This window comes from Neophocaena asiaeorientalis, unplaced genomic scaffold, assembly GCF_003031525.2.
Source record: "Neophocaena asiaeorientalis asiaeorientalis breed wild unplaced genomic scaffold, Neophocaena_asiaeorientalis_V1.1 scaffold74, whole genome shotgun sequence".
Classification (NCBI taxonomy): Eukaryota; Metazoa; Chordata; class Mammalia; order Artiodactyla; family Phocoenidae; genus Neophocaena; species Neophocaena asiaeorientalis.
The window spans coordinates 5,515-32,837 of record NW_020172183.1 but is presented as its reverse complement, the minus strand read 5'-3'; the positions used below and the strand labels follow the sequence as shown (position 1 = coordinate 32,837).

The 27,323-nt window shown below is 32.3% G+C and overlaps 1 protein-coding gene across 1 annotated transcript in view; it reads left to right on the top strand.

Moving 5' to 3' along the window:
• CNBD1 (cyclic nucleotide binding domain containing 1) overlaps positions 1-26,933 on the top strand; it is a gene marked incomplete at its 3' end in the record, with an annotated part of 326,834 nt that extends 299,901 nt beyond the window's left edge. Inside the window, 2 exon segments of the mRNA XM_024761443.1 lie at positions 25,430-25,567; positions 26,801-26,933. Coding sequence (XP_024617211.1) covers positions 25,430-25,567; positions 26,801-26,933 — 271 coding nt within the window.
• Positions 26,934-27,323: the final 390 nt, after the last annotated feature.

The following is a 27,323-nucleotide window of genomic DNA, read 5'->3' as shown; positions in this document are numbered from 1 at the left end:
TATCATGTGTCCTTCTATCAGTAAAGAAGACATTTCCACAAAATCCACAGAAGGCACAATCTTCCACTTCTCTCTCATTGGCCAAACTGGGTCATAGGCCCGTGGTCTGAGTGTTTGTATGCCCTCAAAATGTATATGTTGAAATATCAAGACTAACTCCCAAAGTGATGGTATTAGGAAGTAGGGTCTTTAGGTTATAAGGGCAAAGCCCTTTGAATGATATTGGCGCTATTATAAAAGAGGCTCCAGAGAGATCTCTCACTCTTCTTCCACCATGCGAAGATACATGGAGAAGTCTGCAATACAGAAGAGGGTTTTCACTCCCACCCTGATCTTGAACTTCCAGCTTCCAGAACTGGGGCAATACCTATCTGTTCTTTATAAGCCACACGGTCTATGGTACTTTGTTACAACAGTCTGAATGGACTAAGACAGTCCTCCTTTCAACTCAAAATTGATAGAGGTGAATGTGATCACCATTATTAGTTTTGAACAATCAGCATTCAGCACCAAGGGCTTAAGCCTTGATCTCGGGGTACTTTGCAGCTTCTTGCCTTAAAATCAGGCTCTGTTAGCAAGTAAGGCAGAAGTGAGGAAGTGCTGTTGAGTAGATGAATATGTTTCTGACACAGAATTCTCAGGAGTTAGTTTGACATTATGTAAGATAATTTCATAATTCTGCAGATAGGCAAAGCTCTCCATAAAAACAAGACCCTCTAGACCATTAATGTAATTTCAGTTTTTTAGTTTTGTGGTATTTTCTTCCTAATATTTTGAGTGTTGAACATGGCTGATCCTTTTGTAATATGAGATTCTTTCTTAGAAATTGAATTGACCACTTCTGTTTAGGCAACTTTTAGGTGCCTATATCCTTAATAAGTAGTTCCTTCATTACATTATTTTCATATTACCCAAGTGGCATATGGTATCTCTCCCCTGACTTATAAAGAGCTAAATATTGAATTAATTGTTTTAGAGAGATTAATATTATGGCAAGGAATCAGAAATAGATTGGCAAACTAGAACTGTGGAGAGAATTAATGAACAAATTCAGGTAATAAATATACATACTACTATAAAAGGAGTAATGATAGAAAGTTATGGACAATAAAGATGAAAACAAAATATTAAATATGAATTGAATAGTCATGAGGATTGCAAACATATGGGAATTAGAAGGGAGTAAGAATTTAGCTCAACAGGGATGTTAACAAATGAAGGGTTTTGTTTGAATCATCGGTAAAAATATTTTATCATACACAAAACAGAAAAGAATAAGAATCTCTAAATTAGAGTAGGCATTTAGATTATGAGTTTAGATTATGAGTTTTACATGTATTATATTTATGGAGAAATGTCCAATAGGCACTTTGAGATGTGATTAGCATTATAGATATAGGTCAGAAATGGAGAGCACTGTAGAAATATTCCATATAGTGATGATACCATGCCATTAGTGTTGAATTCTCAGATAGTAGAGTTACCTAATGTGTAGAGTGGAGACCTGAAAACTAATCCTTAGAAAAAGCTCCTACCCACCCAGTGTGAGCAGAAGGAGACAAAGAAACAGAGAAAAAGATTCCAGAGAGATAGTTGGAAAATGACCCAGAGACTGAAATTTAACAAAAAGCCTATTTCAGCGCTATCTAGCTTATCCATATTGTCTAATCAAATTACTTTCTGTTATAATCGATAGTAACTTACACTATAATAAAATTATTACATGATTTTTTTTTTCTTAGAGGAAATAAAAATAAACTACTTTTTTCTTTCTGGTCACATTTCAGTGACCAATTAAAAAAAAAATCTCTGCTGCATTGACTAAGACAAGATGTTTACTACCTGATCTTATATATGTTCAGTATGGCCTAGGCAGCTTCAGTCTGAGCAGGTGTTGGATTATAGATCATAATGATGCAATCGTATTCTGCAGAGGACAAGTCTCTCTACATAGGTTAGTACTGATTTTACTTTTCTTCATTCAATCAAGGATTGATAGTCACAAACATATTTTTAAATCTATAGAAGAGAAAAAATATGTTAAAATGGAAAGAATTAGTGTAAACTACAGGGCTCTGGGGAGAAGTCTCTTGAAACCCTTGGAGCTGTAGTTAGATTATGTCATCTACTTCACAGAGTAGTAATAAGTAAGCAGAGGCAGTTCTGCATGTGAGGAGTGTGGAAGCCACTCTTTGCTAGCAAGTAAAAAGGTGAACAAACTATAATATCTATTCTTGTATCCATGACAGAAGAAAGGGCAAAGGACAAACAATAGCCTGCAAGATTGGAGACGAGCAAATACAGGGAGTCAGGGTTTACGAGAACAGAGGCTCAGGAGTGGGAGCCTCCTTGGTAACCAGTGCCAGGGTACAAAAAGCTGAAATCTGACAAATTATTGGAAGCCCAGTGCAGACAACTCTTCAGGGGGAACTAGTCTTGTGGGGACCTCCATAGCATCGTGAGATTTACCTACAGGATCTTACTCAGGTTTCCATAGGAAATATCAGAGAAAACTCTCCTTGGGCTTCTGGTCAGGGGAGAAACCATTTTGAAATACACCACAGCATTCTGATCTTAACAACGCCTGACCTCAGGGGAAACTAGTTAACCAGATCCTAACCTGCTGGAGTATTATCAGAATATAACTAAACTGGGGAAAGGGAAATACCCAATCTAGCACCCTCTAGCCATCCTGTGGGAAGAAAAGCACAGAGAAACACTTGTGAAATTCACAACCCAGAGGCACAGGTTCACTAAAAGAATGACAGTTAATTATAGACTATAGATTGTAGAATGCTTCATCTCTCCCAAACCTCACCACTACATTACTAAGGATCTATTTACAGCAGTTCCTTTTACTCAATTCATCATGTCTAACCACTGAGAAAAAAAAAAAAATTACAAGGCATACCTAAAGGTAAAAATACAATTTAAAGAGACAAAGCAAGCATCAGAACCAGACATGGGAGGGATGTTGAAATTATCAGACCAGAAATTTAAAACAACTATGATTAATATTTTAAGGGTTCTAATGGATAGACAGCTGGTAAGAATGCATGGACTATGTAAACAGAGAGGTTGAAATCATAAGAAAGAAATGTTAAAGGTCAAAAACACTGCAACAGAAATCAACAATTCTGGACCTCCCTGGTGGCTCAGTGGTTAAGAATCCACCTGCCAATGCAGGGGACATGGGTTCCAGCCCTGGTCTGGGAAGAACCCACATGCCACAGAGCAACTAAGCCCATGTGCCACAACTAATGAGCCTGTGCTCTAGAGCCTGTAAGCCACAACTACTGCTCCCATGTGTTACAACTACTGAAGTGCCTGATATGTAACAAAGAGAAGCCATGGCAACAAGAAGTCTGCTCACCACAATGAAGTGCCCCCACTCACCACAACTAGAGAAAGCCAGTGCACAGCAATGAAGACCCAATGCAGCCAAAAATAAATAAATAAATTTATTTTAAAAAAAAAGAAATCAACAATGCCTTTGATGGGCTTAGCAGACTGGACATGGCTGAGGACAGAATCTCTGAGCTTGATGATGTCTCATTAGAAATCTACAAAACTGAAAAGCAAAGAGAACAAAGACTTAAAAAGAAAAACAGAAGGGAATATTCAAGGACTGTGGGACAACTACAAAATATATAATATATGCACAATGGAAATAACAGAAGGAGAAAAAAGAGAGAAAGGAACAGAAGGAATATTTGAAGTAATAATGACTGAGAATCTCTCCAAATTAAGGTCAGACACTAAATCACAGATCCAGAAGCTCAGAAAATACCAAGCAATATAAATGCTCTCCCACAAAAACAAAACAAAACAAAACAAAAAACCGTACACATTGACATTTTAGTTTCAGATTACAGAAAATCAAAGACAAAGAAAAATAATTCTGAAAGAAGCCAGGGTCGGGGGGAGCCTTATGTATATAGAGGAATAAATGATTTAATCTGACTTTTCAGAAGCCATGAAAGCAAGAAAGGAGTGGAGTGAAATGTTGAAAGTGTTGAGAGAAAAAAACCCACCAACCTAGGTTTCTGTACCCTGGAAAATTATCCTTCAAAAATGAAGGAGAAATAAAGACTTTCTAAGACAAATTAAAAATGGAGGGAATTTGTTGCTGGTATACCTACTTTGTAATAAATCTTAAAAGAAATTCTTTAGAGAGAAAGGAAATAATATAGGTCAGAAACTTGGATCTACATAGAGGAAAGGAATAGTAGCAGAGAAGTAATAAGTAAAGGTAAAATGAAAACTTTTTTTCTTCTTCTTTTTAAGTGACCTAACAAATAACAGTTTGTTTGAAGTAATAATAGCGAGATTGTATTTGACTATGTATGTTTATGAGTATATATCTACTTAGCTATGTCTAGGCACAAGCGAAGAGGATTACAACAATAATAAAATGGATGAGAGGAAGGAATTAGGGTCATTTTGGTGTCATAAGTTGCTCACACTATCCAAATCCAAAATAAGATAAAAAGAGTTACATACCACAATCAAGTAATATTTGTCCTAGGTGTGGAAGGCTGGTTCAACATTCAAAATCTGTTAATGTAATCCATCACATCAACAAACTAAAAAAGAAAAATTACATGATCATATCAATAGATGCAGAAAATAAATTTGACAAAACCCAACACCTCTGTATGATAAAAACTCTCAGTAAACTAGGAATAGAGGGGAACATTCTCAATTTGATAAAAACTACCTACAAAACTTAAAGCTGACATCATACTTAGTGATGAGACACTCAAAGCTTTCCCACTAAGATCAGATATAAGGCATAAATATCCTCTTTCACAACTTTTAAACAATGTATTGATAGTCCTTGCTAATTCAATAAGGCAAGAACAAAAGGATAAAAGGTATATAGATTGAGATGGAGAAATAAAAAAAGTGTTTATTACAAATGATATGATTATCTATGTACAAAATCTGAAATAATTGATGAGAATACCTCCAAGAACTAATAATACAGCAAGGTTATAGAATACAAGGTTAATTTAAAAAGTCAATTGCTTTCCTATATACCAAAAGTGAACAACTGGAAATTGAAATTAAAAACACAAAACCATTTATGTTAGCATCTTCAAAAATGAAATATTTAGGTATAAATCTAACAAAATATATATGAGATCTGTATAAGCAAAACAATAAAACTCTAATGAGTAAAATCAAAGAAGAACTAAATAAATGGAGAGATAATCCATGTTTAGGGTAGGAAGTCTCAATATTGTCAAGATGTCAGTTCTTCTCACTTGAGCTGTAAACTCAATGCAATCCCAATCAAATTGCCAGGAAGTTATTGTATAGATATAAACAAAATGATTCTAAAGTTTATATAGAGAGGCAAAAGACCCAGAATAGCCAACACAATATTGAAGGAGAAGAACAAAGTTGGAGAATTGATGCTACCCAACTTCAAGATTTACTATAAAGCTACAGTAATAAAGACAGTGTGGTATTAGTGAAAAGACAAATAGATCTTTTAGACAAATAGTGGAAGAAAATAGGCCAAAAATAGAGCCCCATAAATATAGTCATCTGGTCTTTGACAATGGCGCAAAGTCAGTACAAAGGAGCAAAGATAGTTTCTTCAACAAATGGTGCTGGAACCACTGGATGACCACTGTCAAAAATATGAATGTAGACATAGACATTACATTCTTCAAAAAATTAACTCGAAATAGATCACAAACCTAATTGTAAAATACAAACGATAAAACTCCTAGATGATGATAGGAGAAAACCCAGATGACTTTGGGTATGATGATGCCTTTTTAGATAAAGCACTAAAGACATAATCCATGAAAGAAATAATTGATAGGCTGTTCTTTATTAAAATGAAAAATATCTTCTCTGCAAAAGATAATATCAAAAGAATGAGAAGACAAGCCACTGATAGAAAATATATGGAAGAGATGCATCTGATAAATGTCTATTTCAAAATATACAAAGAACTCTTAAAACTCAATAAGGAAACAACCTGATTAAAAAATAGGACAAAGTCCTTCACAGACACCTCACTAAAGAAGACATACAGATGGCAAATAAGCATATGAATAGATACTCCACATCATATGTCATCAAGGAAACACAAATTAAAACAATAATGAGATAGCACTACACGTCTATTCAAATAGCCAGAATCTGGAATGCTGACACCACCAAATTTTGGCGAGGATGTGGAGTAACAGGAACTCTCATTCATTGCTGGTGGGAATGCAAAATGGTACAGCCAATTTGGAAGACTGGCAGTTTCTAACACAACTAAATATAGCCTTACCATATGATCCAGCAATTGTGCTCCTTGGTATTTACCCAAAGGAACTGGAAACTTGTGTCTACACAAAACCCTACACAAATGTTTATAGTAGCTTTATTCATAATTGCCAAAACTTGGAAGGAATAAGATGTTCTTTAGTAGGTAAATGGTTAAACAAACTGTGGTTTATCCAGACAATGGAATATTATTCAGTGACAAAAAGAAATGAGCTATTAAGCCATGATCACACATGGAAGGAGCTTAAATTCATATTACTAAGTGAAAGAAGTCAATGTGAGATTGCTACATACCGTATAATTCCAGTGATATAACATTCTGTAAAAGATAAAATGATGGAGACCTTAAAACAATTAGTGGTTGCCAGCGGTATTGGTGAGAGGGGAAAAGATGAATAGGAAGAGCAAAGAGAATTTTTAAGTCAGTAAAAATACTCTATGATATAATAATAATATATAACGATGTCCTTATACATTTGACCAAACCCTTAGAATGTACAACACCAAGAGTGAACCATAATGTAAATTTTGGACTTTGTGTGATTATTATGTGTCAATTCAGATTCATCTTTGCTAAGAAATATACCATTTTTGTGAGTGATGTTGATAATGGGGGAGGGTATGCATGTATGGGGGCAGAGGGTACATGGTAAATCTGTACCTTCTTCTCAGTTGTACTGTAAACCTAAAATGGTTCTAATAAAAAGCCTCAGAAAAGGTACTTGGGGCATAAAAGTTGTGACCCAAGGAGCCAAGTGACAATCTGAAGTTGGTGAAGTGAGTGAGAAAATAGATACTGTAATTTTTTAAATTTAAAATTACACAAATGTCATATCTTAGTAATACTCATTTATATTATATAGCATATCATATAAAATCTTACTGTTATTATATGTTATATATTAAAGATCATTTTCACAATATTACAGCATAATTATATAGTACATTTTTAAAATTAAAAATAATAAAAAATATAGGGACTTTATAATATGAATGAAGCTCTATTTTTGAGGTTGGCAAACTCAAGCTCTTAGGCAAAATCTGTACTACAGCCTTTTTTTGTGAATAAAGTTTTATTAAGACACAATCAATCACACCCATTTGCTATATACCACTTTGTGACTACTTTCCTCTACAATGGCAGAGTCGAGCAGTTGTGACAGACACTAAATGACCGACAAAACTGAAAATATTTGCTTTCTAGTCAATTATAGAAAAGGTTGGTCAGTCCCTTCTCTAAATGGAAAATACTAAAGAACAGATTAAAATATAATAAAACGTTATTTAAACACATTGTTGATTTGAAAATAAAATTAAAAATTCACAGAATTATAGGTAATAATCAGAAAATATCATTAATGAAAAAACTTGAAAAATAGCAAAAATTTTGTGGCAGTACTTTTTAGAGAACAGTATACGTTTTCATTAAAAGATATTGGAGAAGTCTTTTTAAAAATATCTTTATTGGAGTATAATTGCTTTACAATGGTGTGTTAGTTTCTGCTGTATAACAAAGAGAATTAGCTCTACATATACGTATATCCCCATATCTCCTCCCTCTTGAGTCTCCCTCTCACACTCCTTATCCCACCCCTCTAGGTGGACACAAAGCACTGAGCTGATCTCCCTGTGTTGTGCGGCTGCTTCCCATTAACTATCTATTTTACATTTGGTAGAGTATGTATGTCCATGCCATTCTTTCACTTCATCCCAGCTTATACTTCCCCCTCAAGTCCATTCTCAATGTCTGCATCTTTATTCCTGTCCTGACCATACGTTCTTCAGAACTTTTTTTTTTTAGATTCCATATATATATATATGTTAGCATATGGTAATTGTTTTCTCTTTCTGTCTTACTTCACTCTGTATGACAGACTCTAGGTCTATCCACCTCATTACAAATAATTTAATTTCTTTTCCTTTTATGGCTGAGCAATATTCCATTGTATATATGTGCTACATCTTCTTTATCCATTCATCTGTCAATGGACACTTAGATTTCTTCCATGTCCTGGTTATTGTAAATAGACCTGCAATGAACATTGTGGCATATCACTCTTTATGAATTATGGTTTTCTCAGGGTATATGCCCAGTAGTGGGGTTGCTGGGTCATAGGGTAGCTCTATTTTTAGTTTTTTAAGGAACCTCCATACTGTTCTCCATAGTGGCTCTATTAATTTACATTCCCACCAACAGTGCAAGAGAGTCCCTCTCCAGCATTTATTGTTTGTTGATTTTTTGATGATGGTCATTCTGACTGGTGGAGGTGATACCTCATTGTAGCTCTGATTTGTATTTCTCTAATGATCAGTGATGTTGAGGATCTTTCAATGTGCTTTTTGTATGGATATGTCTTCTTTGGAGGAATGTCTATTTAAATATTCTGCCCATTTTTGATTGGGTGGTATGTTTTTTTGATATAGAGCTGCATGAGCTGTTTGTGTATTTTGGAGATTAATCCCTTGTCAGTTGCTTCAATGGCAAATATTTTCTCCCATTCTGAGGGTTGTCTTTTGTTCATGGTTTCCTTTCTGTGCAAAAGCGTTTAAGTTTCATTAGGTCCCATTTGTTTATTTTTGTTTTTATTTCTCTTTCTCTAAGAGGTGGGTCAAAAAGGGTCTTGCTGTGATTTATGTCATAGAGTGTTCTGCCTATGTTTTCCTCTAAGAGTTTTATAGTGTCTGGCATTACATTTATGTCTTTAATCTATTTTGAGTTTATTTTTGTGTGTAGTATTAGGGAGTGTCCTAATTTCATTCTTTTACATGTAGCTGTCCAGTTTTCCCAGCACCACTTGTTGAAGAGGCTGTCTTTTCTGTATTGTACATTCTTGCCTCCTTTATCAAAGATAAGCTGACCATATGTCTGTGGGTTTATCTCTGTGCTTTCTTCCTGTTCCATTGATCTATATTTCTGTTTTTGTGCCAGTACCATACTGTCTTGATTACTGTAGCTTCGTAGTATAGTCTGAAGTCAGGGACCCTGATTCCTCCAGCTCTGTTTTTCTTTCTCAAGAGTGCTTTAGCTAATTGGGATCTTTTGTGTTTCCATACAAATTGTGAAATGTTTTGTTCTAGTTCTCTGAAAAATGCCATTGGTAGTTTGATAGGGACTGCATTGAATCTGTAGATTGCTTTGGGTAGTAGAGTCATTTTCAGAATGTTGATTTTTCCAATCCAAGGGCATGGTATATCTCTCCATCTGTTTGTATCATCTTTAATTTCCTTCATCAGTGTCTTAGAGTTTTCTGCATGTAGTGCTTTCTTCTCCCTAGGTAGATTTATTCCTAGGTATTTTATTCTATTTTTTGCAATGGTAAATGGGAGTGTTTCCTTAATTTCTCTTTCAGATTTTTCATCATTAGTGTATAGGAATGCAAGAGATTTCCATGCATTAATTTTGTATCCTTCTACTCTACCAAATTCATTGATCAGCTCTTGTAGTTTTCTGGTAGCATCTTTAGGATTCTCTATGTATAGTATCATGTCATCTGCAAGCAGTGACAGCTTTACTTCTTCTCTTCTGATTTGGATTCCTTTTATTTCCTTTTCTTCTCTGATTGCTGTGGCTAAAACTTCCAAAACGATGTTGAATAATAGTGGTGAGAGTGGGCAACCTTGTCCTTTTCCTGATCATAGAGGAAATGTTTTCACATTTTCACCATTGAGAACTATGTTGGCTGTGGTTTTGTCATATATGGCCTTCATTATGTTGAGATAATTTCCCTCTATGCTTACTTTCTGGAGAGTTTTTATCATAAATGGTAGAGAAATCTTAGATGTAGTTATATTATGTTCACAAACAGGAACATTCAATATTTTAAGATGACAGGTCTCCCAAAATTATCTATAACTTTCATGCAATTCCAATGAAAAAATCCAGTTTGTTTGTGGAACTAGACAAGGTGATTCTAAAAATTATACAAAAGAGCAAAATGCTAAGCCTAGGGTAGATAATCCTGAAGAAGATGCTTGGAAAATGGATAATTGTCATACCAGATATCAAGACTTAAAATAAAGCTATATAATCAATATAGTGCTTTTATAGCCATAAAGTGGCTCATAGATGACATACTGACAGCCAGAGTCCAAAACTTAGGTGCACATATATTAGCACTCATGTGAAACTGTGTCATGAAGAGCAGTGGGGAACATGGTGTGATGATTCATGAATCTGAGCTAAGGTAAATAATTATCTACATGGATAGAAAGGATAAAACTACATGTTTATTTCCCATCATACATAAAAAGTAATTTGAGATCACAAGCTTATTTGTGAAAGGAATAAGCTCAAATATTTTAGAAGATGGTGTGACAGAATTTCTTCATGATGTCATGATAACAAAAACTTAATTATCTTTTTAAATAAGATACTGATCAAAGTAAACTATAATAATATATATCTTTTTAGTCAAGAAATTTTTATTAATCTCTTGATACCCTAAGTAAGTGGAAAGACAAGGCATACATTGGGAGAAGATATTTTCAACTTACATAAAAGGCAAAAGATTAATATCTGGAATATATAATGATCCACAGGTCTAAAAGGAATATAATAAAAAATGCAAAACATATAAATCGATCTTTTACAGAAGAGAAACTATGAATTAAAGATTAAGCAAATGCAAGGATGCTTGACCATTTTAACAATGTAGGAAATACACAGCAAATAATTTTTACATTTAAAAATAAATGCAACTAAATAACAAAAAGTTCAATCAATATTATTACTTACTACCAAATTGGAAAATATTAAAAAAATAGACAATATGAAATGTTGGAGAAGGTGTGCAGAAACAGACATTGCATGCATTTATGCTGTAGGTAAGATAGAACTTGCACTTTAGAAGAGCTTGATATTAGATGTTAAAATGCTAACACATCCTATAGCACAAAAATTGCATCCTTAGGTATATATCTTAGAGAAATAGTTATATTTGAAATGCAGACTTATGAACAATAATAATCATCATTGTTTTATAGCCAAAGACTGATAACAACACAAATGTTCATCAGCAAAAGAATGAATAAATTGAGTATAGTCATGCAGCAGTGAAAAAAGAAATGATCTGCATTAACATGGTTACATTTCAAAAACATAATGTTTGGCAAAAACACAGAATACTGTTTACTCTAATATTATTTTAAATAATGTGAAGAAATAGATAAAATCATCTATTTTTAGGGTTATATACAATTGTACCAAGATAAAGTTTAGAAATTAATATCCTGATAATTAGTATAAATGACTGACTTTCTATTGGAACACGAAAATTCATTTTATCGTTAATTTAATTTAATTTAATTTTTATTGAAATATAGTTGATTTACAATTTTATACTAGTTTCAAGTGTGCAGCATAGTTATTCAATATTTTTTATAGATCATTTCAAGTTATTTCAAAGCAATAGCTATATTTTCCTGTGTTGTACAATATATCCCTGTTGCTTATCTATTTTATACATAGTAGTTTGTATCTCTTAATTCCACACCCCTGTCTTGCTCCACTGGTATCCATTAGTTTGTTCTCTATAGCTCTGTGTCTGTTTCTGTTTTATTATATACATTAGTTTGTTTTATTTTTAGATTCCACATATAAGTGATAACATAAGAGTATTTGTCTTTGTCTGGATTATTTTATTAAGTGTAATACTCTCTAGGTCCATCCACATTGTTGCAAATGGCAGAATTTTATGCTATTTTTATGGCTGAGTAATATACATATATATATATACATACACATACACACCACATCTTCTTTACTCATTCATATGAGATGCAAGGACATTTCTGTATTCATAAATCAATCAATGTGACACACCACATTAACAAAGGGAAGATAAAAATGACATGATGTAGAAAAAGTATTTGACAAAATTCAACATCCATTCATGATAAAAACACTTATCAAAGTCGGTATAGAGGGAGCATATCTCAACATAGTTAAAACCGTTTGTGACAAACCCACAGCCAACATCGTATTCAACAGTGAAAAGTTGAAAGACTTTCTTCTAAATCAGGAGCAAAACAGGGATGTCCGTTATCACCACTTCTATTTAACGTAGTATTAGAAGACTTAGCCACAACAGTCAGATAAGAGAAACAACTAAAAGGCATCCAAAATGGAAGGGAAGAAGTAAAACTGTCACCATTTGCAGATGCCTTGGTACTGTATATAGAAAACCCTAAAGTCTCCACCAAAACACTATTAGAACTAATAAATGAGTTCAGTAAAGTTGTAGGATACAAGATTCACATACAGAAATCTGTTATTTTCTATACACTAATAATGAGCTATCAGAAACACCAAACAAAGAAACAATCCCAATTAAAATTTCATCAAAAAGAATAAAATACATGGGAATAAACATTTTATCACAATTTTTATATAATTACTATACAGTTGACCCTTGAACAATGCGGGTCTTAGTGACATTGACCCCCGTGCAGTCGAAAATCCGTGTATAACTTTTGATTCCCCTAAAACCTAAGTACTAATAGCCTACTGTTGACTGGAAACCTTACTAATAATATAAGCAGCCAACTAACACATATTTTGTAGGTTATATATATTATATACTGTATTCTTTTAATAACATAAGCCAGAGAGAATAAAATATTATTAGGAAAATCATAAGAAAGCAAAAATACGTTTCCCTATTCTACTGTATTTATCTATACCATAAGTTTAAATCATCTTACAAGATGTATCATCTGTCAATACCTACATCACTGTAGATGTTATATACATTATTAATACTAAACCTCAAAAATAAAAGTATAATGTGAAAAAGACATTCATATTTATTTACAGGTACAAAAATTCATGCACTGATAATGAAGAAGCAGCAATATGGTTGCTTTAGGGTGGCCTAGTTAATCTATACAATTGCTTCACAGTAGCCTAACCTATACATTAATGAATGAATTACTATAAATTTTTTATGGCATACAGTATAAAATTCATATTAATGATAGGGGATTGGAAACATCGTTACATTTTTTATAAAATGACTTGCCTGTGATATAGGCTGATGTATCAGTTTCTCCAATTACGAGAGAGGCATATTGTATGGTAATGTAATTCTTTGAAAACAAAGTTATAAAACAGTAAAAAAAAAAAAAACCCTAACACATTATTAATTTTATATTAAATACCACTCACCTTATACCTATGTGATAGACAAGTATCTACATATATTTTATTCATTTATGACATACCTAATTTTATCTTAATTATTTGATATTTCTAGGTTATGCGGTTTGTGAGTTTTTCAAATTGTCACAAATCTCCCCCAAATTTTCCAATATATTTACTGAAACAAATCTACATTTATATGGACCCATGAAGTTCAAATCTGTGTTGTTCAAGGGTCAACAGTACATTGAAAAGTTTAAAAAATAGGCTATACAGTTATAAAAGTAGAGCGTATACTTAAGAAACATATTTCTTTAATGGTGAATATGGAAAAACCCCAAATGCAATTCAAAGTACTTATTTTTACTATAAGGAAAAATATAGATGTTAAATCATTTTCATTTTCAGATTAAGCTGACACAGTTATTTCACTTCAAATCTAACCTTATTCAACTGAATCTCCTTCGTAAGAACATATTAAACTCAGAATAAATGGATATTTGAACAATTGAATTCAGCGTTATGTGGAGGAAGTGTCCTATTTTTAATATAAAATCAGGAAGCAGAGTTTCTGGCTTATTAAAAAAAATAGTCTACTATACAAAGCTATCAAAATATATCATATTTTATATAAAATTCAAATCACATCAAAGCAATTAATTTAAAAATTGATAAACCATATAACACATGAATGATATTAACTCATTAAGGCACTCTAGATTTTATACCTGCAATAGCTACTGGACATGTGATGAGAATTTATGTATGATACTTATAAAATATTTATTTTAACATATGCTCTATTAGTTTTTTTCTGAACTTTACATGCTACTTTTCAGAAGTTTATGACTATTTAAAGTAGAAGTTAACATTTTCTTTAATTGACATTGAATTTCATGGTAGAATACAGAAATATTTTTAGTTCTTAGTGCTTACTCAAATTATTATGACTATGCCACTCATATTTTTTTGCAGTGTAATATCTCAGTATAGAAAAGCAATTTTTACTAAATAACATGTTGAAATGATTATTTCTAGTGGTTGAATGGTGCAGTCTTATGTATCAGATAGATCTATCTTGTGATAAGAAAATTTAAAAATCTGAAAAAATAGAGGTATAAAATTTTTCTCATTTATAACTAGTCAGCAGTATTAATTATGCATCAAAAGTGTTTAGAAAATTACAAAGTATATTTATTTGTCCAAATGTTATTTTTTAATTAATTGGTTTAATTTTTGAAAAATACTCCTGATTGAAATGAACTCAGTATTTCCAAATTAGGTTTGTGAAATTGCAGAATCATACTGGGTGAATCCTTCGGAATTCAGTTTAGTCAACTAGGACCTTCTGAGGACATAGAAAAAAAAAAAAGTCATATCTGCTAAGCATAAAGTCAGAAGTCCAAATCTAACAACACAGAAAAAGGAGGCTGTTGTTCTTGTTAGTGCTGAAGATATTGTATGAGTTGGTCTCTTGGAAACATAAGAAAATTAATGTACAAGGAAATAACTGGGATCCACTTGAGATACAGTTTATGGTTATCAGCTGAGCTGTGCCCATGTGCTTAAGGAAAGCAGTCTGTGCTGTTCAGGAGAACATTATGAGTGGTGTGACACATATAAGGAACACATTTCTTATGAGTTCTCCAGGCACTTGCTTTCTTTGCTGATCTACTCCCTTTCTGCACTCTTAGATGTATCTGCTACGAACAAGAAAATGTGTAGCTAAGACTTTGAAAAGAAAGTTAACTCAAAGAGAGGAGTGAACAGGACACACACACATATGAAATATAACCTGCAAAGTACAATAAATACTAAGTACTCACTCTCATTAGTGTCTGATGTGTATGAATAGATGAATAGTTCAGGCATTGGAGATTCTCTGTTGTTAATAAATACATCACTATTCATTGACTTGCTTATCAACTACCATATATGGATATATAGATATATTGCTTGGATGTTACTAATTCCTTTCTTCTTTTAAAAAGCTCTCATCTGATATTTCTCTCTGTTGTTTTATTTGGGGAAATGAAAGTCAAAATCAGGATCAAGCTCTTCTTAATACTTTTCCTATTACAGATTCTAATTTTTATGTGCCAGTTTCTGGATTTTCTTGCCAGAGTGTCCACTCCTCTGTCTTCTAAAAAGTTTTGGATATCATTGTCTAATTGATTATTCTGAGTGATTTTGTCACTCCCTTCATAGAGGGATGATAAGGACCAAAAAAAAAAAAAAAAAATCCAGACAATAGAAAGTGAAGTAGATTTTGCTTTTTAAAAAAACTCAATCATTTTAGTCTGCTGAACCTCTGTCTGCTTTTGACCATGAAGAGTAGCTTGCATCAAACAAATCTCCTTGCTGAGAACAATTACCAAATCTGGATAAAACCAACCAAGCAAACAACTGTTTTGAAGGTATTTGAGAGCAACCAAACGAACCAGGATTTGAAGGGCCATGATTCAAGCAAGAAGAGAAATACTTTGTTTTGATCCAGACATTTCCTGTTGCTTATTCTTTGAGTCATCTGGCAATTTGTAAGCATAATAAGGATGAACAACTAAGAAGAAAATAATGAATCAGGACTTTCAGGAGTCTTAGAGTACCAAAGTGACAAAATTTTGAGTTCAGTTTACTTAGGCAGTCAAGACATAAGGGGCTAATGTTGCTGATATTCAGGAAGATCAGTTTGAAGGCCAAAGAGCAGGAAAATTCTCCCTTGTTTTGTGGTAGGCCAGTCTTTTGTTCTACTCAGGTCTTCAATTGAATAGATGCGTCCACTACATTAAGGAAGGCAATCTGCTTTACTCAGTCTACTAATTTAAATGAACGTCTCATCCAAAAACACCCTTATAGAAACATCCAAAATAATACTTGATCAAATATCTGGGCACTCCATGACCCAATCAAGTTGACACATAAAATTAACCATCACAGAACCCAAGTAAAATTATGCAGCTACAACTCTAACAAGAAGAATTGTCATCAGTCTCATAACATTTGACAGATAGAAATTAAGAGTTATGTATCTGCAAAGAAAAAGAGGTTCTCACAAACATATTAGTCTATCAGTAGAAAACCAGAACTAAAATGAGTCTCAAAATACCTCAATTCTTGATTGGATTATGTTAATCTGCTCTATACTAATTGACTGTCAGCACAAAAGTAAAGCATCTAAGAGAAAGATGATATCATCTAGAGCCATGACAGTTTTTTGTACTCAATGTCCAGCATTGAATGAACAATTGCCAAGAATATCCATATATAGGACAAAATACCAAAAAATCAATAGAAAAAAGCAATAAAACTAACACACAGGTGATACAGCTATTGAAGTTAAAGTTAAAGTTCCCTGGTGGCGCAGTGGTTGAGAGTCCACCTGCTGATGCAGTCTACACGGCTTTGTGCCCCGGTCCGGGAAGATCCCACATGCTGTGGAGTGGCTGGGCCTGTGAGCCATGACCACTGAGCCTGAGCATCCGGAGCCTGTGCTCCGCAGTGGGAGAGGCCACGATAGTGAGAGGCCCGCATACCGCAAAAAAATTAATAATAATAACTGATTGTATTCTGAAGAAAATAGATGAGGGGAGAATTTCATTACAAAACTGAAATTGTAATAAAAAAACAAATTGTAACTTAACAATATAATAACAAAATAATAACTCAATAGACGTGTTTATCAGCAGATTAGATAAAACAGGAGAGTTACTGAATTGGAAAATAGATTAGTAGAAAATATTACAGGTAAATATGAAGATAAAAAAGATAAATGATACAGAAAAGAGCATAAGATATATATGAGGTGATGAAAAATTCTGACAAGTTTGTAATAAAAAGTTTAAGAAAAAGAAGCATAAGCATGGGACAGAAACAATATTTGGCATTGCCTGAAGTAGTACTGTTTGAATTTTTTTCCCAACTGTGGAAGAACATCAAGCAACAGATTCAAGTTTCTGCATGAATTACAAACTAGGTAATCACACCTAGACACATTAGAAAGTAATGAAAACCAGTCCAAGAAAATCTTAAAATTGAAATAGATGGAAAGGACACAATATGTTCAAAAGTAAATTTTAATGCTCTCTAAATAAATAATTATGTCAGAAAACATGGAATGATAATTCTTTAAGTATTGAGATAAAAATAGCTGTCAATCTAGACTTCTATAACCAGATAAAATATCTTTAAATAAAGGCAGAATAAAGATGTGTTCAGACAAATAATAAAGAGATATTGCCGGGAGACCTGTGCAAAAAGGAAACTCAAGGCAAAGATCTTCAGGCAGAAAAAAAATATTATTCCAAATAACTACAAGAATGTATTGAAGAACAAAGAAACCTGGTGAATATGTGATTGATTTAAATGTTCCTTGACTGTACAAAACAGTGTTACCTGTGGAGGTCTACATGTATATAGAAATAAAATATATCAAAAGTGATAAAACCAAAAAAGAGGATAGGGTAAATGGAGTTACAGATTTTTTGAGTCCTTGCCTTTCTGGAAAGTGAAAAAAATTAATAATTTAAAGTATACTCTAGTAAGACAAGGATGCATTTTATTACTACTATAGTAATTGCCAAAAGAATAAAAAAGTACTCTAAGCTAAAAAATGACATAATAAAATAATAGAGAAATGTTTGATTAATTTAAAATGAAGCAATGAATGAGAGAAAATGACACAAAAGTAGATAGCAAAATAGAAAACAAGTATTAAGATGTCATATTTAAACACAAATATATCAATAATTACATCATATATAAACAGACTAAATACTTCAATTAATAAACAAAGATTGTCAGCTTAGATAAATAAAACCGTGTATGCTGACACACCTCATTAAAAATATACAGGAATTTTCAAAGAAAAATAATGGAAGATAATAAATAAGATCTCACTAACCAAAAGAAGGCTGGGGTAGCTGTGCTAATAGTAAGTAAAGTTGATTTTATTGCAAGGGCATCATTTAAGATAGAGGAATATTTCATGATGAGTGTGAAGTTTATGTGCCCTAAAGTTATGTTCTCAAAATATATAAAGTGAAAATTGATGGGGCATAAAGAAGAAATAAACAAATTCACAACTATAGTGAGAGTTTTTTTTTAATAGAATCTGATAAAGAACTAGACAAAAAAATATATCAGCAAAGATAGAGAAATTCTGAACAACACAACAAACTTGATCTAATAGACTTGTATTCAACAATACAAACAACAATTGCAGAATGCACATGCCTTTTAAGTGGTCATGGAACATTTTTAAAAATTGATTTAGTGCTAAGTCACAAGTTGAGTCTCAACAGATTTCAAATGATTGATTCAAATGATTTAAATTGGAAATCTCCTATAACCACAGTGAAATTAAGTAAGGAAGGCATCAGATAAATTTTTACCAAGTTCAAGATTTACCTATAGAGCAATTAATTTTTTACAACTGGACTTTTTAAAATTAAGGACATTTGATTAGAATACTACTGGTCTTAAAATGGCAGCACATAATGATTATGCAACTCAGGCTCATTTGCTGCTGAAAATCTCCCTATATTAGGGGGAAGGAAACAAATTTCTTTATCCTCACAGTTTTAATATAGTAATATAATAGTATCATTAATTTTTAGAGTGCCCTTACTTAGGAAAGCATAGCATGTTATATAAAAAAACAATAGAGTTCATACTTTATTATAAATCAGAGGGGTGTCTGTGATGAACCAGGTGACGTTGTGAAAAAGATGAGATTTAAACTGGACCTTGAAGCTGCGTAGTATTGACAAGCAGTCAGTGTGCTAGATATTTCAGACAAGTGTTTCATGTGAACAATTGAAGAGGTGGAAGTACCCTGAGGATGTTTGAAAGAAACATTGTGTTTTAGAGGAAATAAAAAGAACTTCTACTTCTCTTATACATTATGATGTCTAGACTCTTTTTGCTAAAATGTGTGAGGGGACATAAAAGGACGTCTTGTTTAGCCAAATTTAAAGAGGAATTTATTGACTATATCTAAAAATCGACTTGGTTTGTAGATTTCACTTAGAGACTGCAATACTATTAATATAACCTCAAATGATCAATTCTTTTCGTATAATAGGAAACATCTTTTTTGACTCAGCATACAACTTTGGAACAAATGTACCCAGAGAATTCCTACAGAATCACACAGTCCAATCTCTCAGCCAGTGAGATGAGATTCCAAGCAAATTATCCTCACCTTATGTTTGTGTCTGCTTCTACCTTCTAAATATCACAATACAACCCAAATATGGCCAAAATCCTCTGAAAGATTATAAAATGTAACATCTTAGTATCCCTCTCTTATTGTATAACATTGGTTATAAGAAAGTAGTTCCTACATAAGCCTTTTAAAATCATAGGGGAAAAGTAATATTTTTCTATGTAGAGCAGTTCTTTTTAACCTTCTTTGGGGACACAGACAAGTTTGAAAATCTAATGAAAGTGATAGAAACTCAAGAAAAATTGAAATTTACAAATAATCACATACGGTGGCATAACATATTAGGAGTTTAAGAGTCGTTGAAAGTCGATCCTTAGACATCAGCCTTGAACCCCTGATCTATAGAGGCTTTGTATTTTCTCTGTCTGCTTCTTCAGCCCCTCAGAAAAAAGAAAATGTTTTATAGCATTAAGAACAAGACCCTTCCTTGGCTTAAAAATAGCAGCTGTAATTTTAGTCACTGATCTTGTTTAATGTGTCTGGAAGCTAGAAGCAATGGAAAAATAATACAAGAACAAAAATTATACTTATAAAAGTCTTCTGTTTTTCAGAAGAGTTTATTTTTGCAAAATGCAGTTTTGCACAAAGCTCAACATGATGTTTTTATTCAAAAGAAATTGTAATTGGTTTACCAACTCATAATATTCAGAGACAAGTTGTTTGGGTTATGCATTTTTAGAGAAGTTAATTCTTAAATCATGGGGATATATTATTTCCCAATAAAGTTATCTATCAATTTATTTTTCAGCAAAATAACATGAGAGTTTAGAAGTGAGAGAAACTGTTTCCTTTTGTGCAACTCTACTAACTATCCCCACCAAAATAGGATTATCAACCTAACCTTAATAAGTGTTTTCAAAAAAATTAAGATTGAGTTGTAGGTCATTAAAATAACTTCATAATGTTGTCTAATTTTAAATTATATTTATTGAAAAATTTAGAAAATGAAGAGAGGTACACAATAATGGGCATTATCTGCAATTCCATCACCTAGAGATAACAGCTATAAACATTTGATTTATATAAGTTAAGATATATTATGTATCAATATAAAGATATTAAAAGAGATAATACAAGCATGAAAAATAACAGAATTTTTAAAATTGAAATATACTTGTTATATAATATTGTGTAGCTTCAGGTGTACAGCAAAGTGATTCAACATATACATATATGTATATCTATTTTTAAAATTCTCTTTCATTGTAGTTTATTACAAGATAGGGAATGTAGTTCCCTGTGCTATACAGTAGATCCTTGTTGTTTATCTATTTTATATATGGTAGTGTGTATCTTTTAATCCATATTCCCAATTTATCCCTATGCACCTCCCCCTTCCCCTTTTGGTAACCATAAGTGTGATTTCTATGTCTGTTAGTCTTTGTGAATAAATTCACTTGTACAATTTTTTAGATTCCACATACGTCTGTGATTTATTTCACTTAGTATGATAATCTTGGCATTTGTATTCTTTTTTTATGACTGAGTAATATTCCATTGTATATATACACCACAACTTCTTTATCCACTCATCTGTCGATGGACACTTAGGTTGTTTCCATGTCTTGGCTACTGTAAATAGTTCCTCTATGAACGTTGGGGTACATGTATCTTTTCAAATGAAAGCTTTTGTCTTTTCTGGATATACGTCCAGGAGTGGGATTGCTGGGTTATATAACAACTCTATTTTTTAGTTTTGTGAGGAAATTCCATACTGTTCTCTATAGTGACTGTACCAGTTTAGATTCCCACCAGCAGTGTAGGAGGGTTCCTTTTCCTCCACACCGTCTCCAACATTTATTACTTGTAGACTTTTTAATAATGACCATTCTGACTGGTGTGAGGTGATACCTCATTGTAGTTTTGATTTGCATTTCTTTAATAATTAGCTATGTTGAGCATCTTTACACGTGCCTCTTGGCCATCTGTATGTCTTCTTTTGAGAAATGTCTATTTAGGTCTTCTGTCCATTCTTTAATTGGGTTGCTTGTTTTTTCATTGTTAAGTTGTATGAGCTGTTTGTATATTCGGAAAATTAAGTCCTTTTCAGTCACATCATTTGCAAATATTTTCTCTCATTCTGAGAGTTGTCTTTTTGTTTTGTTTAAGGTTTCCTTTGCTGTGCAAAGGCTCATGTTTGATTAGGTCCCATTTATTTATTTTTGCTTTTATTTCTATTGTCTTAGGAGACAGAAAATGTTGTTTTGAACCTGCATTTTAAATGTCTTCAAAAATATCTAAAATTTAATTCATACTCCCTATTATCATTGAAAAAAATACAAGGAAGTTTGAAGAAAAATTTAATAAAACATTTGTCATTTTCACTCCATCTTTCCTCTGAATAGCCTTTTACACTTGTATATGTTTCCCTGAACTGACATTAGGATATAAACAATTGTATACACTTACACAAATTACTGTTTCTGTAAATGTTCACTTTATAAAAATAGATTTTTAACATAAATTTGCACCTATTACTTTTTTTCATTATAAGGAATCTTAGGTTAAGATGTATAGATGTTACAAATCATTAACAGTATGTTAAAACTTAGAGTTGTTTGAATATATGTATAATTTACTCACAAATATATATATATATACATAGATACATGCATACATAGACACACACGCTACATACATATGCACAAACACACACACATATTGATCTAAGTAGGTGACCACTAAGGAATATTCCAGTCAGGGGTTGCCAAAAAGTACTGCCTTAACATCTTTAAATGTATCCTTAAGAAAATATTTATTTATTTAAGGTATTCCTAGGGAATGGGTTACTGGATAAAGTATTTTAAGCATTCTTTGTTTATTTTATTATTTATTTCCCATTTTTGAAGCTTTTTACAGTTTCTAGAGTTATGTATTAAAGTACCTCCCCAGTCTCATAGGTTAGAGTAATTTAATATTTTCATTCTGATGGATGAATATATGTGTGTACCATGTACATCTCTGTTTTCTAGTGAGGTTGAGCATGTTTCTTTCGTGTGCAGTTCATTTGGCTGTTCTCTTCTGGAAATTTTACAAATATTTTTGTCATCTTTATAATCATTTGCTTTTGTTGTTGTTTTTATTTCTTAAGTCAAATTGTTGGTGTTTATTAGACACTTTAGGTACATAAAATTTTTTTATCATTTCTTTATTTTTTAATCATTGTATTTATTTTCTTTTTTTCCATTTAAAAAGTTCTAATTCCTATATTAAATTTGTTATTTGAACTTAGAAAAGTTGCATAAATCTTTTTTTCTTTCCTAATTCCAGAGCATAGACATTTTAATTCTATCTTCCTGCTCCTTTCTTTGGAGTTTTCTGTTGTAAAATTATTTTAAATTTCTCTCATTTTAAAGGCATTCTGTATTAGTCATTTAAAATTTATTATATATCAGTAAATGTTATTTACATTTACCAATTTTTATCAACTTCTTTGCATCCTTTTTCTTTGGATTCAATGCTTTTCCAGCTAAAATTCATCTTTTAGTATTTTATTTCACATGCTGCCTAAAATTATCATCTTGTTGTTTGTTTTACTCTTACTCTATATTATTGTTATTTTAAGTAAATACACAATTCTAGTTCTTCGAAAGTTCTTTTTTCTAGCATTTTGAAGGTGACCATATCATAGAACAGAATGGAAATGTTATAAATGTTAATTTTAAAATTAATTCAACTAAAATAAGTGGGTATGTAAAGAGCAAGGAAGTTGAATACTTTCCTAACATTGCTGGGTTGTCTGATGATATTGGTTAATGAATGAAGAAAGAAAGTCTTAAGAAGGTTATTCAAAATCATGGAGGACTTATGCTTTCATAATAATTTATCAGGTAAGTCAGACTAAGTCTTATACTTTAAAAAAATTAGAAAATCTGGAAAAATATGTAGAAAACATCTGCTTGAAATTATTGATAACTAATACGATGATGAAGAGGGATTTGGAGGAGAAAGGTTAAGGAAGTATAACAAATTTTGATCAGTGATATAAAATACAAATATGTATCTAAATTTTGTGTCCTCCTTCATTTTCAGGACTCAACTCTTCTGTCAGTTCTGGAAGTTTGCAGCCATTGTCACTTATGTATCACTTCACTCTCATATTTTTTAGCTTTCTTCTGGAAATACTAGTAGATATAGGCTGAATGGTCTTCATTTATCTTCTATATCTTTTAAAATCTCCCACTTATTTCCATTCCTTCTATATTTTTCATAGTTTATTCTTGATGTTTTTCTCATATTTTGCCCATGTCCTGAATTCTTTCTTTAGTTTTAATTTACTAATTAACACATTCATTGTGTTTTTCTTTCAATAACTTTAATTTTTACTTATAGAAATTTAATTTTCTTCTTTCACAAAATGCCTCTTTTTGCCTCCATAATGTCATGCTCTGGTTTTATGGTCTTAATATATTAAACGTGTACTGCTTCTTTTAAGTTCTTCATTTTTTTTTCTGGTTCTTTTTTTGTTGACTTTCCTCATAAGGGTTTGTCCACTTATGTGACTTGCAATTTTCTATAGTGATTTTGTTATTATGAGGGATTGCATTCCGTGGGAGTTCCTTGTCTTCTGAATTCATACATAGAGTTTAAAATTGAACCTTCCTGGATCCTAGGGTTTTTTTCAGTTGTGTACCAGGCTTTACATTAGCTTTGGGTCCTGTACTATGTGTGAATGTATACTCTGCACCCACACAAGTTGCAGACCTAGGATCCTGATTTTATGACAATTTTACCCAGTTCCACAGCTAGATTAATGGGTAAAGTTTTTGTTGTTTCCATTTAATATATGGGACAATCCTTCAAGGTCCTAGGCTTTAAGCAAAAGTGTTCAACTCCAATTCCTCACCTGTATAGTCCTGAGTTTCCTATTCCAATATGGTTGACAACCCCAGAACTCAATCCCTTAGGCCTTCCTCCTAGTTTGATTTCACTGTGGACAACTTTGGTTTCAGCAGTAATTGTTTCAAGTCCTCCTTTATTTCCAAACTTCCAGATTCAATCTCAGCTATTCATTCAACTAAAAAGAAAAATATTCAGCCTTTCTATGGATATGAAGTGGAAGATGGAAGTTTTCCCATATCATCATTAGATAGCCATATTGACCTGATGTTTTCTCTGAGAATCTTCCCTTGTTTTTCTAGATGTCCTTCAATTTTCCCAGGCAAACGTGAATACAAAACCTCTTTGTAACTGTACACATTCTCACTACAGCCTAATAACTTACAATATGTATTCTAGTGGTAACATTTTTGCCATGCTTAATATTTATTCTTAGCATAGTAAATTAGGAGACCATACATGAATGCATATATATGTCAGTGATTTATACCTGCCTAACACTGTATTCATTTCCATTATTACTTACCAACATATGAGTATAATGAAATAAACAGAAGACCATGGATATAAGTACACTATTTTCCTCATTCTTATAACAAATATTTATTGAATGGCTACTATGTACCCAGCACAATTTCGGGCACTTAAAATGAATTAGTGAATAAAACAGAAGATCTATTCTTATACCTTATTTGTTTCATGCTAATGAAAAAAAATTAAAACAAAAATTTCTTGCTTTGGGAAAGTGACATTGGACAAAAGAAGTATGACATCTATGCAAATATGTTTAGATTACCTTCTTTCAAAGAGCAGGAGCGTGATCTACCATTTACCCTTTTGCTGGCTCTCCTAGATTGATCCTTTCACTATCATTGGTATTTTTATGTTGACGAATGATAATGAAGTTTAAGTAGCTTTTGGTGTTTTTACAGCTTGGACAATGGAGTACCTTTGGAACCCTGGAAGTTACAGCTCAGACTGAATCAGAAACAAAGGTGTTCTCAGTGGTGGCAGAAGAAGATTGTGAAATTCTTATAATCCCTGCAAAGAATTATGCAAAGTTAAAATCGGTATGACTGTATCTAATCTATGTATTAACACAATATGGGTATAAATTAACACTAAGCTTTGCCTCTCTAGGCAGAAGATGTCCATACCTCTTTTATATTTTAATTTGTCTTGAACTGGAGACCATAAAAATATGATATATTTGATGAATATCACTTAAGCCTTTGATGAGTAGTTGAAGTGGAAAGGTCTCTATGGATAAAATTTGTTATATGTTTGAGTGCATTTGGTTTTCCATGAATTTAAAATTCATCTGTTCATTCACTCATTCACTTATTCATTCATTCAACAACTATATGTTTTGGGTGTCAACAGCATGTCATGTATGAGGGATACCAGAATGATCAGAGATCTCTAAACCTCTACAGTCTACCTTAGGAAGAACAAATACTTGAGCATTATCTGAACACTATTTTATATATATAACGTACATCGAGACCGAGAGCTGCATGAGTCGGTGATCACAACTTAATTCTGAGCCCCTAATTCTGCTGCATTAGGATAACTTATTTTCTTCAATTTTAAAAATTTATTCTCTTTTAGTCAAATCCCAAAATTCCCCTCTCTTCTATTTCTTCTCCCCTGGATGGAAGAGGAAGTTTGTATAAATGATGGATTGGGAGCCCACCATGGTCATGCTCTGTCAGCTCCTCTTGATAGGGTTTAACAATGGTGCAGGTGCTACAGAGCACTGGTATCAGCCACAGTGAGGTGCTCATGCTGGAGGGAGATGAAGAGACATCCATCTTCTTGATTTAGGTCTTTAATAGTTGAGATTTCTTTAGATAGAGTGGTCTCAGTGTTGGTGATACAGAAGACTTTCCTAGGATTCAATTTCCTTCCAAATCTCTGGTTTCAGAGTGGCTGGCTTAAAAAAAAAGTTTCATATGTTTGCTTTTATTTTCAAAATGTCTGTATCATTTATTTGGTATTATCAAATACAACTTTTGAGTGTAGTCTTGACTATGATAAGGTTTTCTTTATTTTAATGCTAAAACATTTATAGGAGACTAAAAATATTTTGAAAAGTGGGAAAATATTTTAGTAGCAGATCTGAAGATTAAAATTTCAGTATGGTTATGTGGTCATGCTCCTATAAAATTCAAATACATTTTATACTAAGTTACATCCATATAACCTTTATTTTTCTTTTACTGCCATTTATCTATCTTCTATATTTTTACCTCTTTTTAAAAAATTATGTAACATAAATTTTGATAATGACTTTTCTTCAGGAAAAAACAAAACTGAAAAATAAAAATATGGTGAAATTAATCCATAAGTGTCCATATTATATGGAGTGGCCTACTTTATCCATATATGAGCTAGTTACACTCGCTTAATGGAAAAAATTTCCTCCAGGTCATGGTGAGTTTAAAGTAATTTTGGATTATTTCCTTTATATTACATTACATTATTGGAATTTGTAATTTTTCATAGATTTAATATTTTATATAATATTTCTTCACATGTGTTTCTCTAATATATTAAATGTTACCTTTCAATTGGACATTTAGATTGTTGCTTTTTAAATTAAAAATCATTCTGTATTGACTTGAAGAGTGATCTCAGAAGTAGACTTACTTCCACATCCTCCTATTTCTCCCCACAGTCCCTACCCTTCTTGCCCCACCCTAGCAGTCAATGTAAAGACCAAACTATAAAGGATAAAGGCTGTGAGAAGTTACAGTCATTTTTTTTTTCTTTTTTCCTAGTAGGGCACCTACTTTAGCTGCATGTTTGCTTATCTGTACACAT